The sequence below is a fragment of the Oreochromis niloticus genome, linkage group LG17 (assembly GCF_001858045.2).
Source record: "Oreochromis niloticus isolate F11D_XX linkage group LG17, O_niloticus_UMD_NMBU, whole genome shotgun sequence".
Lineage (NCBI taxonomy): Eukaryota > Metazoa > Chordata > Actinopteri > Cichliformes > Cichlidae > Oreochromis > Oreochromis niloticus.
Window position 1 is genome coordinate 26,935,182 of NC_031981.2, and position 12,472 is coordinate 26,947,653.

At 42.5% G+C, this 12,472-nt stretch overlaps 1 protein-coding gene across 3 annotated transcripts in view; it reads left to right on the forward strand.

The window, feature by feature from the left end:
* Nucleotides 1–12,472, forward strand: part of phactr1 (phosphatase and actin regulator 1) — a 49,172-nt gene that overhangs the window by 23,281 nt on the left and 13,419 nt on the right. The window contains exons 1-2 of one of the 3 annotated variants that reach the window (XM_025899847.1): nt 4,847–5,217; nt 8,892–9,056. In XM_025899847.1, the coding sequence (XP_025755632.1) occupies nt 4,944–5,217; nt 8,892–9,056 (439 nt within the window). In that variant the 5' untranslated portion in view covers nt 4,847–4,943. Of the gene's footprint in view, nt 1–4,846; nt 5,218–8,891; nt 9,057–12,472 lie in introns of those variants that run through there. The other 2 variants (XM_005462039.4, XM_013265381.3) reach the window with 2 other exon arrangements.

The window sequence follows — 12,472 nt, forward strand, 5'->3', positions numbered from 1 at the left end:
AATGGAGCATATGCTTTGTTAATCTTAGTGTTACATAAATACGTAAGCATCCGCACACAATTCACACAATAAATAGCCTGAAATGATTGACTGTATAAATACAGGTCTAGTCAGTCAAACACAAACGCACATCCGAGGCATACTAGTGTATTCCTGTGCATCACACATGACTGTTGCATATGACAGTGCTATGCATAGCTGCTCTAAGTGCTACTGCTGTTGTTTCACTTTTAGATGATTTTTTTTATTTTTGTATGGCCACTGTGCAGAGTCGCCTACAGCTGTGACCCTTGCTTGGCCTCCACAGAGAATATGCAAATTTCTCTCTTCATGCTTATTTTTAAAAGGCTTTCTAAATTTAACTTTTTTTTCATCTTTTAAATCTTGGATCTGTTATGTGTGTCATTTTTTCTTGTTGTTTTTACTGATCAGCCACCCACCCACCCCCACACACACTCACACACACTCACACACTCACACACAGTTGTGCAGCTGTCAACCTCAAGAACATTTCAAGATTTCAGTCTGCAACCTGGAAGGGTTAGTCGCTTCCAGTAAAACTCTGGATTTATTTTTGTTCGATACCACTTGAAATTCAGTGTTATTTATAAATTAACACTGACTGAAGGACCGTTATATTGTAATGTAACAACCTTACAACATTAGAGAGAGAACCCCAATGATCAGACATGCAATAATCAGGTGATGGTGGGAACGAAGAATTCCATTTTAAGTATGGTAAAAATGATCTATGAAGTACCACAGCTGTGGAAGACATCCTGTGTGGTACCGGTACCAAAGACCTCCCATCCCAAGGACCTCAGCAGCTACAGGCCGATAGCCCTGACATCGCATCTGATGAAGACCCTCGAGAGGTTGGTTCTAAACCATCTGCGCCCCCTGGTGAGGTCTTCATTGGATCCGCTGCAGTTTGCTTACCAGCCTGGCATTGGGGTGGAGGACGCCATCATCTACCTCCTGCACCGAGCTCTGACTCACTTGGAGAAGCCTGGAAGCACTGTGAGGATCATGTTCTTTGATTTCTCCAGTGCTTTTAACACCATCCAGCCACGACTTCTGAGAGACAAGCTGGAGCTATCGGGAGTGGACCACCACATGTCCAGTGGATACTGGACTACCTCACAGAACGTCCACAGTATGTGAGGTCACAGGGCTGTGTCTCTGATACACTGGTCTGCAGTACGGGGGCCCCACAGGGAACTGTGCTGGCACCGTTCCTCTTCACCCTCTACACTGCAGACTTCTCCATCAACTCCCCACGCTGCCACCTACAGAAGTTCTCTGACGACTCTGCCATAGTCGGCCTCATCACAGGTGAGGACGACTCAGAGTACAGACAGTGGACTCTAGACTTTGTTGACTGGTGTCAGCAGAACCACCTGCTGATCAACGCCGGGAAAACCAAGGAGTTGGTGGTGGATTTCCGGAGACGCAGACCCACCACACTGACACCGGTGAACATCCAGGGAGTGGACATTGAGATAGTGGACTCTTATAGGTACCTGGGTGTTCACCTGAATAATAAACTGGACTGGAGCCACAACACTGATGCTCTTTACGGGAAGGGTCAGAGCAGACACTACCTGCTGAGGCGGCTGAGGTCATTTGGAGTACAGGGAGCGCTTTTAAAGACCTTCTATGACTCTGTGGTGGCATCTGTCATTTTTTACAGTGTTGCATGTTGGAGCAGCAGTTTATTGGCAGCTGAGAGGAAGAGGTTGGATAAACTCATCAGGAAGGCCAGCTCTGTTCTGGGATGCACCCTGGACCCAGTGCAGGTGGTGGGAGACAGAAGGACTTTGGCCAAAATAACATCTCTGATGGACAGAGTCTCCCACCCCATGCATGTAAATGTTGCTGAACTGCAGAGCTCCTTCAGTGAGAGATTTCTGCATCCTAGATGCATGAAGGAGCGTTTCCGCAGGTCCTTCCTCCCTGCAGCTGTCAGACTGTACAATCAGAACTGCTCCCAACAATCATAGATGTTTACATCTGCGCTGTAACTGCAATGAGTTAATCAACCGATTCGCAATACAACCTGGTTTGCCTCTTATCTGTAGCTATTTATATTTAATTTAATAACTGTACAGTACTCTGTTTATAGTAACCATTGTCCATTGTAAATATGTAAGAAAAAATTGTGTATGTTACTGTTTCTGTTCTGTGTACCGTTTATTTGTATATGTGTCTTTCTGGCTGCTGTTACAACCAAATTTCCCCTTGTGGGACAATTAAAGGATTATTCTATTCTATTCTTCTATTGGGATAATATAGCACTATATTATATCTATATATCAAATAATCAAATATTGAGGCTACAGTTTGCACTTGTTCACCAAAATTTGAAAGTAGCAGGTTGGAAAAATGTTGCCTGGTCTGATGAGTTTTGATTTCTGTTGCAATATTCAGACCTGAGTGACCATCTCCATCCTTTTATGACCACAGCGTACTCATCTTCTAATGGCTCCTTCCAGCAGGATAACATGCCATGTGACAAAGCTCAGATCATTTCAAACTGGTTTCAATCAATAAATATTGATTAATTGATTGATCTTGACATGACAAATAACAATAAGTTCACTGTGCTCCAGTGGCCTCCACAGGCACTAGACGGTCAATCCAATAGAGCATCTTTGGGATGTGGTGAAGCGCAAGACGTGTATCATGGCTTACATGCATAACAGCTGACAAATCTGCAGCAACTGTGTGATGTTGTCATGTCAACATGAACAGAAATCTCAGATGAATGTTTCCAGCACTTTGTTAAGTCTTTGTCTCAAAGGCTGTTCTGAATGGAAAAGGAGGTCAAACACGGTCCTGGCAAAGTGTGTCTAATAAAGTGGCCATTAAGCGTATATTCAAACACATAAAAGGGACAGCTGTTAGTGTCACGCTCAGACAGACTACGTGGCTTTGCTTCCGAATGTAAAAAGTCAATCCCTTGGTTTTCCATGTTTTCCTTCTTTGATTTAAAATGCTACATTCTTAATGTCCGTGCTTCAACCTCATTGGCTAAAGCGGCGACTCGAATGCGCGTCAGTGATCCGCGTGCAGACTGTGATTGGCTGCGTGGATGGGGCTGGAGCTACTTAAAGCTACCGCTGGAAAAATAGGTTGAACCCGGAAAGGAAGTGGACCTTCACAATAAAGTAATGGAGAACAAATGATATCCAGAATAACGATGCCTAGAGGATTATAGGCTTTCTTGTTAAGAAAGCACATCTAAGCCTGCATTGTGGGGTTTTTTTTTTAATGCAGAGTACCTTGTCATTTTTCCGCCACCAATCAGTTTTGTTTGAAATTCATTAGCTGCAACAAAAAAAGCAGCTTTAGATGTATTTTGCATTAGGTTCATAGTAAGCCATTTTTACCTGGACCTTTAATCCCATTTGCTAAAAGTCTGGCTTCTTTTATCAGTAGTAAACTAATATATAGCAATAGACATTTGCAAGCATGCTGCCAATGCTGTTTCTTTTTTTGCCCACACAAGCTAATCATGTGACATCTTGTATTTTGAATTTTCATATAAAGGTTCGTTGGTGGGTACAGTAAATGGAACACTGAGTATCAGTCAGTGGAGCCACAAACATTTCAGCCTGTACAGATGCGGTTTTTTCCTCTTCCAAATCTTCTACTCGTCCATTTGACAAATACCATATAGGGAGTGCTATTTAACCAGCTTTAACTTGCAAGCTCCTTTGCAGCTCACCTCCACCTCACCTTCTACTTAACACTCATTTTTGTTTGTTTGATTTTTTAGTTAATAGGTAAAGGGGGCGATGTGGCTCTGGCTGATTTCTTTTCTTGGTCTTTCCAGGTTGAAGTGGAGCAACATTTTTGTCGTCACCAAATACATATTCCACATAAAGATGACAACTTACAGTGATGCCTATTTGATGTCATAAAGTTGATCTCAATTAAACTCTCTTGCCTGACAAGAATGTCACTATTCAATTTTTCTGCAGATACGTTGAATTGCATTCAGTGATTTATTGCTTTTTGTAGTGTACATGTTGTGAACAGGGATTTCTGTAATATTTTGCATGAAAGCTCTGGTTTGGTTAAGATTAGAGAGAGATTATCCTTGGAAGAATAGGAAATGATACAGGTGGGGTGCATTGTCAGGGCATAATGGAGCTTTTTTTTTTTCTCTGTTAGCCTGACAATAGACAAGACCCAAACTTGTGGCAAAAACAAGTACAAGTTTAGACGCTATACGGCTGTTTAAATAAAGTGTAAGAAGTGGCCTGGGCCGGATTATCCAGTAGGCATGTCCAGGGGCCCATGCGCAGTTGGTTCATCCAGGAGTCATTCATTTTTCCTGCCTCTTTCTCCCCTACACCGCTGTAGGCTGAGTACTTCCAGTACTTAAAAAAACAATTTATGAAAATTGTCATTTGTTTATTCAACAAATTTCGGATGAAAACACTGCAGTTAGTTTTTGAGAAGTTCAGATGTTCAAGCTAAGTGGGAGGTCAGACGTAGTAGCAGCAGCTCACTATTACAGTGGATTTATATCACAAGACTTTGAAGGTGCCAAAAGCTGCCCTCCCTAGAGGAGGACCTGCTGCAGCTCCCAACAGAAGAAGCGAGTATCCAGGGAATATATCTGTTTTAGCTGTATGATTATTATTAGAGGAAAAAGTTTATTCCTCTTTTTAAATGGACACATACCAAAAATTGTGTGTGTGTGTGTGTGTGTGTGTGTGGTTGGGGGGGCTGGGGTCTTGTGAAGGTACCAGCTTGGTTGCAGATCTGAAAAAGAAGAGCACGGCTGGTGGGCTTTTATTTTGTAGGAACTGAGGGGAAACAGCGTCGTATGCTGGTTGACTTGCGGAGGGTGGACAGAGCAGCAACCCGTTTGAAATCCCCTCTAGCGGAGCAGAGGGCGAGAGGGTTTATTCCTGCAGTCCAGCTCAAACATGGCGGGCTGTGGAGGGGACGTGATGTGCTCGTGGTCCGGATCTAAGACCCACGGCACATCCTCAACCCCGGCGTCCGAAGAGGGGAAGCTGAGGAAGAGGAGGAGAGCCTTCTGCCTGGCCAGGATGAAGTCCCGTAACAGCTCCGAGAAGCATCAGCTTCAGCATCATCACGAGCCCGCCGCGAACAACAACAACAACACGCCGTTCATGATCCACTGCAAGGAGATCAAACACATCTGCAGCAACTGCCGAGGAGCCGAGCCGCTGGACGGTGAGACGCTTCAGGTTACTTTGAGAGCAGGAGGAGGAGGAGAAGGAGAAGGAGGAGTACTCCTGCTTTTTAAATGATTGTGCTCATCGCTCCCTGCCTGCTGGTGGGGGATCGGGGTCAGCGCTCAGATCAGATCCCTGTATTGAATCTGTTGTACTTTACAGTGACGTTAACAATAGCTGATGCTGTTTGAAAGCTTCTGCTGAGTTTTCTTCACTGTCACGGGGCCGTGGTGTGGCTGGGATCTTCACTGTAAGCGCATGATTTAAAGTCCAGTTTTTGTTTTGCTTCCCTGTTTGCATGGTGAAAGCAGAAGTTCAGGGCATTCCACGCACGGATCGCTGTAGTTTCAGTTAAAATAGAGAGCTGGGAAAATTTCTGGTTTTGTCTTACTGGATTCCACAAACCAAACATCGTCAGCTTCAAGCAGACCTCCATAACTAAGAAGATGGCACAGCTCATGTATGGTTTAGTTTTTTCCCCTTATTAATTGCTATAAAGATCACTTCAAGTTCAAACTGTCGGTGGATTATTATCTGCACTGATGCTGATGAATTTTCTGTCAATACAGAAATCAATTTATGGAGCCATCAATGCAGCAGTTCATCTGAAACACACACAACGTCAGTGGTTGCTCTGGCTTAAATAACAGAGATCAATAGCTAATCATAGAATCTGTTCATTTAATCAGCTTGTCGTTTTATTTGAAAACCTTAGTGTGTGGATCAGTGGAGGCTTTGTTCTTTAATAAAACTCAGCCACTTGATTTAAATTGCTTAATCAGCCACCGGGGATTTAGTGAAAAGCCATTTAAAAAACCTGGTTTTACTGCAAAGCAAAGACACGATTTGTTTGAGAAGAGATAATCAGAACTTGTTTGGAGTTTTCTTGACAGAGGATCTTTAACAGATGATCAAAATGTTATTTTTCAGTAAACTCAGTAATGAAGAAAACTGGTTTACCGTGACAGTAACATTTCCTAGTCGACAAATTTAAATGTATTCATTTATTGTTTATTTGAAGATGTTTCCGACTGTTGACGGTGTTGTTCTTTCCCCACAAATCAACACAAGTCAATTAAATTGATGCAACAGCTGGTGCTAGCAGAGACTGTATAGAAAAGATGACAGTGGCTACTGCTGGTCAGTGATTTTCATGCCTTGTGATTAACAAGCCATTAGCCAATGAGCAAATGTTTTTGAAACTAAGATCGTGATGGTGAAAATGTTAATGCCAGTTAATGGCATCACAACAGCTACTCACATCTTTTAATAGGTCTGTGGGACTGACACTCTTTTGGAGCCAGCCTCAAGTGGCCATTAGAGGAACTGCAGTTTTGGGGGGGGGGGGGTCTTATTTTGCTTGATGCTCAGTAACAAGGCCATTTAAAAAAGAGAGAGAGGGAGAGAGAGAGAAACAAAAACTAAAACTATGAATCAGCTAAGAAATTCAGTCATGTAACACAGGCCTTCCAGCATCGTTGTTTTGGCTGAACCGAGTTGTTTTCGAGCTTGTTGTTCAATGAGTCAGTGTTTTGAGGCATCAGTGAGATAACAGACCCCGGGTCAGACTGAAAGAATGTCTCCCTGCAGTGTGAGTCTGAGCCCTCTGACTCACTGCTGCTCTCGCTCCACTGCTTGTGGCGAGGGGGGTTGGACTACACCAGGAGGGAGAGGACACCTTTTATTTGTTTAAGGAGACAAAAGATGAGACAAACACAGTATGTCATCACCTCGAAATCTGCATAGTTTTTTTTTTTTTTTGCAGTCGAATGATGTCACTGTTGTCCTGGAAACACTAATATTACTGCTTTAGGTGCTGGAGACGCTTCATTGAAAGAGCCTTTGTGCAAGGGAGGTTTCCGTGAGCTCTGACGTTCACACAGGGATGCTACACAGACTCAGAGTGTCTACTGAGCGCTTGGGGAGGATGAGGGGGGCTGACTGGATGTTGTTGAAGGAACTCTCAGTGGCAGGTACAGTGCTGGTGCAGATTTGAACTGACATCTCTCTTCCAACAAGGCCTCCTGAAGGATGTCATCTCCTCCCGTCTGCAGCTGCCTACCAGTTTACACATGGCCGGTTTCTCCACCGACCGCTGCTAATGTTTCAAATAGAGGAGAAAGAACTGGCAAAAACACAGCTTCAAAGATTTTGACTGAAAGGTAGACTGATGGTCAAGTCATACTGTATTTTTGTAATAGAGCTGAAGGCAGTGATAATATACAACAGTCTTTTATCCATCCATCATTCATTGTCTCCTGATTATCTGGGTCCACATCACAGGGACAGCAATCTAAATACACATGCCCAAACATCTCTCTCCTTAGTCACCTCCTTTTGGGGAGCAGTCAGGCTTTCCCAAGCCAGCTGATACATGTAATCTCTCCTCAGTCTGCCTCCATTTGGCCATGACTGAAACACCTCACCTAGGGGGCGTCCAGAACCTCCACCTCTGTCTGCATTTGATGTGGAAGACAAGCATCTTTAACTCTGAGCCTCACTTGGATTTCTTCTTTGCAATCTGGATATGAAATATTTACATGATTTTGCAAAACTTACCTGTTTTACTGCCAGATTTTCCCTGTCATTCCTTAATTGCTTCTACAACATTCCCAGTTGGACTAAGTTTACTTCACCCAAATTCTAAACATTCCATGTGTTTGGATTCATTTCCATCTTTCCATTCATCTGTCTGACAAGTATGTGTTTGCACTGCATGCTTCTGTCTGCCAGTGTTTCTGTGTGGGTTTTACGTCCTCTGCTGCCTGCTGAAATGTTGCCTTCCTTTTTTTCCCCCCTCATCTATTGCTGCTGGCTCTGCCCTTGTTTTGTAGAGGATGTTGTGTGTGTGTAATGGGAAAGGTGTAATTTCAAATGGAAAATCGGAGCATGCTGTATAGAGTGGCCTCCAGCATGATTACTTTGAGGAAAGTCCCTGTGGGGTGGAGGGAATTGTAGCTCAGAGGAAGAGGGTTAATGGAAAACATGGGAAAGGGAAGGCTCACAGTTGAAGAGGTTATATTTCTATCAGATTTTCACCACTGAACCCCCTGTTTGGTCTGCGTTGTAGCTGGCTAACTCCTCTCTGTCGGGCCCAAGTGTGTCTCTCCTCCTTGTTGCATAAGGTTTCTGCTGCTGTGGTCACCTGACACATTAGCTGTGATTGAAAGCGATCCAAATAAGCTTTACCTGACTTGATTGTGCACAACCCCCTGGCAGAGAATGTCCTCTGACATTTGAAGCAGAGAGCAGCGATCGTCTGTTCTCCTTAACTGTGGGTTAAAAGGGGCCAATTATCAGTTAATAAGCTATAGAATAATAGCTCATTTACTTTGTGCCCACCTGGCTGAGGCTTTAATAAAATGGTCATTAATCAGATCATTATCCAGAATGATTTCTTTGTCATTACCCAAAGTTCTTCCTTTTATGGCAATATTTATATGAGAAAAGGCATCAGGTTTTGAAATTTGTGCTACACTCTTCTTAAAAAATAACTCAGACTAAATCAGTCACCCAGATGCCAACTGTCAGTCGTCATAACGCCAAATATCCAAACAAATATGTTGTTGTGCTAAGCGTTGGAATAAAAAGCGCACAATTAAGTGAGTCAAAACCAAAAAAACAATGTTTTTATGCATTTTGTTTATCTGCTTGTTAATGTTGTCTTTTCAGCTGAGGAAGTGGAGAGGTTGGCAGCGATGCGCTCTGATTCGCTGGTACCGGGTACGCACACTCCTCCCATCCGGCGGCGGAGCAAATTCGCCACCCTGGGTCGTCTGTTCAAACCCTGGAAGTGGAGGAAGAAGAAGAGTGAGAAGTTTAAGCAGACGTCTGCAGGTGAGAACCAAAACTCTGTAAACAGCACATCTGCAGGTCGGCAGCCAGCTCTGCGCTTTTCTGTCCTCTCTGCTTCACTTCCATCTCTGACACCTAGCAACAGCCTTGAGAGACGCTGTCCTTTAAAATGTCAGCATCAAAAGTCTGCTGTGCATGGTTGTGGCTGTCTATGCACAGGGAGATTTCATGAGTCCAATCATTAGAGTCTGATACTTCATATAAGCAAAGAATGGCTGTATGTAGAAATTAAGCAGGAACAAGTAATATCAAACTTCATTTGTCCACTGAATTCAATTTTGGAAGTATACATAATGTGAATGCAAAGGTTTGTAACTAGATAGGAATCCTGGACATTTGCATTAGACCATGAATGCAGCATATAATAGGCCTCTTTATTTATCTCTAAAATCCAAGTGAAGAATAAATAATTTTCAAATTGATACCATAGGTGCATCCACTAAAACCCTGGAGTTTGAAGTTCAGTGACCTTGACCTCAAGTCAGAGGTCAAGTTTTTTGTAAATCTTGAGAATGCAATAACTCACGAAGGAAGTCACCAAGGATGTTCAAACTTATAGCTTAGGTCCTTCTACTGGGAGGCTGAGCGGTAGCACTGATGGCCTCCAGTATTTTTAAGTCATGATGATGATTTCATTTATAAAGGGAAAAAGGCTACCCAAACCTACTTGGCCCTATGAATTGTTCTCATGAATTAACTGTAATTAACCACAGTTAAAGGTGAGTTTAATTTCATTTATCACCCCCAGGCCCGATTGCTGCCAGACCTTTTTGATACTTGTCATATATTTGAGCTTGGTCAGTGCATCTCTGACCACATTATACATGTTTTTATCTATACATTTTTTAGTAGAGCTTAGAAAAGAGTTTTTGAAAATTAAACATCCTGACAGCTGTGATGGAGCTCGCTGGACCTGTGACTAATTCTGTACTGTAGCTTAGAAACGGTGTGACAGCCCATCCATGTCAAGTGAAGAAAAGTGCAAAACTCTCTGCTGTTAGATCCTCATTAGTGCCATCTCTGTCAGTCATTAATGAGGCTGCTCTCTCACATGTGTATCCACTCAGTAAAGGGTCCTGCTGCTTTCTGATTCTGCAGGTATGTAATAAACTCAGAAGAAAGACTTCTGCTAACAGCTCGAAGCAAGAAGGTAAACGTCACCTCCCACTTGTTTAGTCAAATTCGTGAGCTGTTACAGGCTCCGTCTTCATCATGAAGACTTTTCTACAGATAAAGAATAGTCAGCACAGCGGAAACATAGTAACTGATTTGTATTCTTTCAGTTTTGGTGCCCTTGTATATTTATATTATATACTTTTTCTCGGTTGGTGTGATGAAATGCATAAATGCAACAAACATTGGGATCAGCCAAATTGCTGTTTCAGACATCAGTGTATTCCTGTTCTTACACAATGAACTTATACTTGACTTTTTTTTTTTAAACGCTGTTGCTGAAAGCTGTTCATTCCACTGCTGTTCAAAGATGCCAACACAGCAGCTGTGGAAGAACTGATCATTAATGTTGGCCGTAGCAAAAAGTGAGCTTCAAATGGAGTTTGCCAGCCGACGTGTTGTCTCTTTAACAGTGAATTAACACTTCATTCAAAGCAGTGAGCAAATTTGAAAGTAGTTTCATATGTCTGGCTCGGGGCTACAATATTCAGCGAGTGCTAAGCTGTGAAGCGAAGGAAAGTGTTGGATTTGGATGCCGAAATAGCCGCTGTTGTTGTTGTTTCTCAGCTGGCTGAATCATTTTACATCCTGTTCTCACTGAGCGACGCAAACACACGGCAGAGGGGTGAAGAGAGGCTTCCTGCAGCCAAGCTGTTCTCCCAGCTGTCACAGCAGTTACACGGTTTTGTTTTTTCTTTTTACCCTGCTGAAAACCTTCCTCCCTTGTCTGCACCCAGATAACGAACAGTATACATTTTATAGCATGTGTGTGTGCGCACAGGTGCTACACGTTGCATGCACCGTGTGCTTTTGCTGCACCCTGCTGTCATGCAGTCAAGGTGCATTAGATTATCCAGATTTTCATGCTTCAAGTAAAAATATAGTTGTGGGGTTGAATAGGGTTTACTGTAGGAAACACAAATAGTTATGACTACCATTTATTGACACTGGGGCAACACATACAGAACCAGTTTTACATTGTATCCCTAGGCACTTTTTCTCCATTTTCTTTAGCTGAATCTATGAAACATATCAAAGATGACACAAAGTTTGACAGACATAAAATAGTATTATTGCATCAACAAGGTGATTCTCAAAGAAATGTCGGAATGGAGAGGATTTACTTTGCAACAGCTTCATTTTTCAGCATGACATCAATCCCAAACACACTGCCAATCCAGTAAAAGCATACCTGTATGGAGCTCTCAGTCATGGATTGGCCTCCCCACAGGCTGGACTCTAACAATGTGGGATCATCTGGACAGAGAACGGAACAAAAGGGGGGCAACATCCAAAGAAGAGCTTTGAATGTCCTTCAAAAAGCCTGAAGAACTATTCTTGAAGACTACTCGAGGCCATAAAGACAACATTAGACCAGCTCCTGTATACTTAACAATGAGTGTTGACACCTCAGTGTATATATAAATAAAGATGTGGTTTGACGACCATTAGAATAGTTTCTGGGTTTTTTCATGGGTAGCTGAATAGGCAGAGACCACGCTCACTAACTTCTAATGAAAACCCATTCATTTTGTTTTATACAGCCTGAAATATGACAGAAACCACTCAGAAAAGAGCTTCTAGGGTTACTCTTAGAAGAGAAGTCACTAGAAAGCTATCCTAAGAGAGTTCAGCTTTTGTTGAAGAATAAAGGTGGTGTTACCAAACACTGACATTCAAGCTCGTTAGAATTTTACAACCTCTGTTTTTGCCTTAAATACTGTATTTTCATGAGCGTTTGTGCACGTTTTAATAAAATGCTGCTTCTCTTTTCCACGGGGTGGCTCAAGACTTTTGCTCCATAAAGGCTATATAAGAAAAAATGCATCAGTTAGACAATAATCCTGCATTACTATGTGTGTGGGTGATGTGTAGATATCAATTTACCAAACGCAGCTGTTAGAAAGTTCAAAGGATTTCATTACAACACAGAAAAACACATTACAATGGTGCAGCTGTTAAATGACTTAACTAGATATACTGTATGTCTGTATTTAAAAAAATGACTTGTAGTATTGTAATATTGCTTTTATTAATTTTCCCACCCTAACATTTTACAGATATTGTCTCAAACCCTACCAATCAAATCAGCACTGGAAAAGATACGTTTTCACAGCTCATGCTGGATATGCTAGAAAATGAAAAAACGTTATTTACGGGAAATGTTTAGGAGTGAGGAGGCGAGTAGACATCTCTGTCAGAGGATCAGTGAGCTGGTAGTGTTG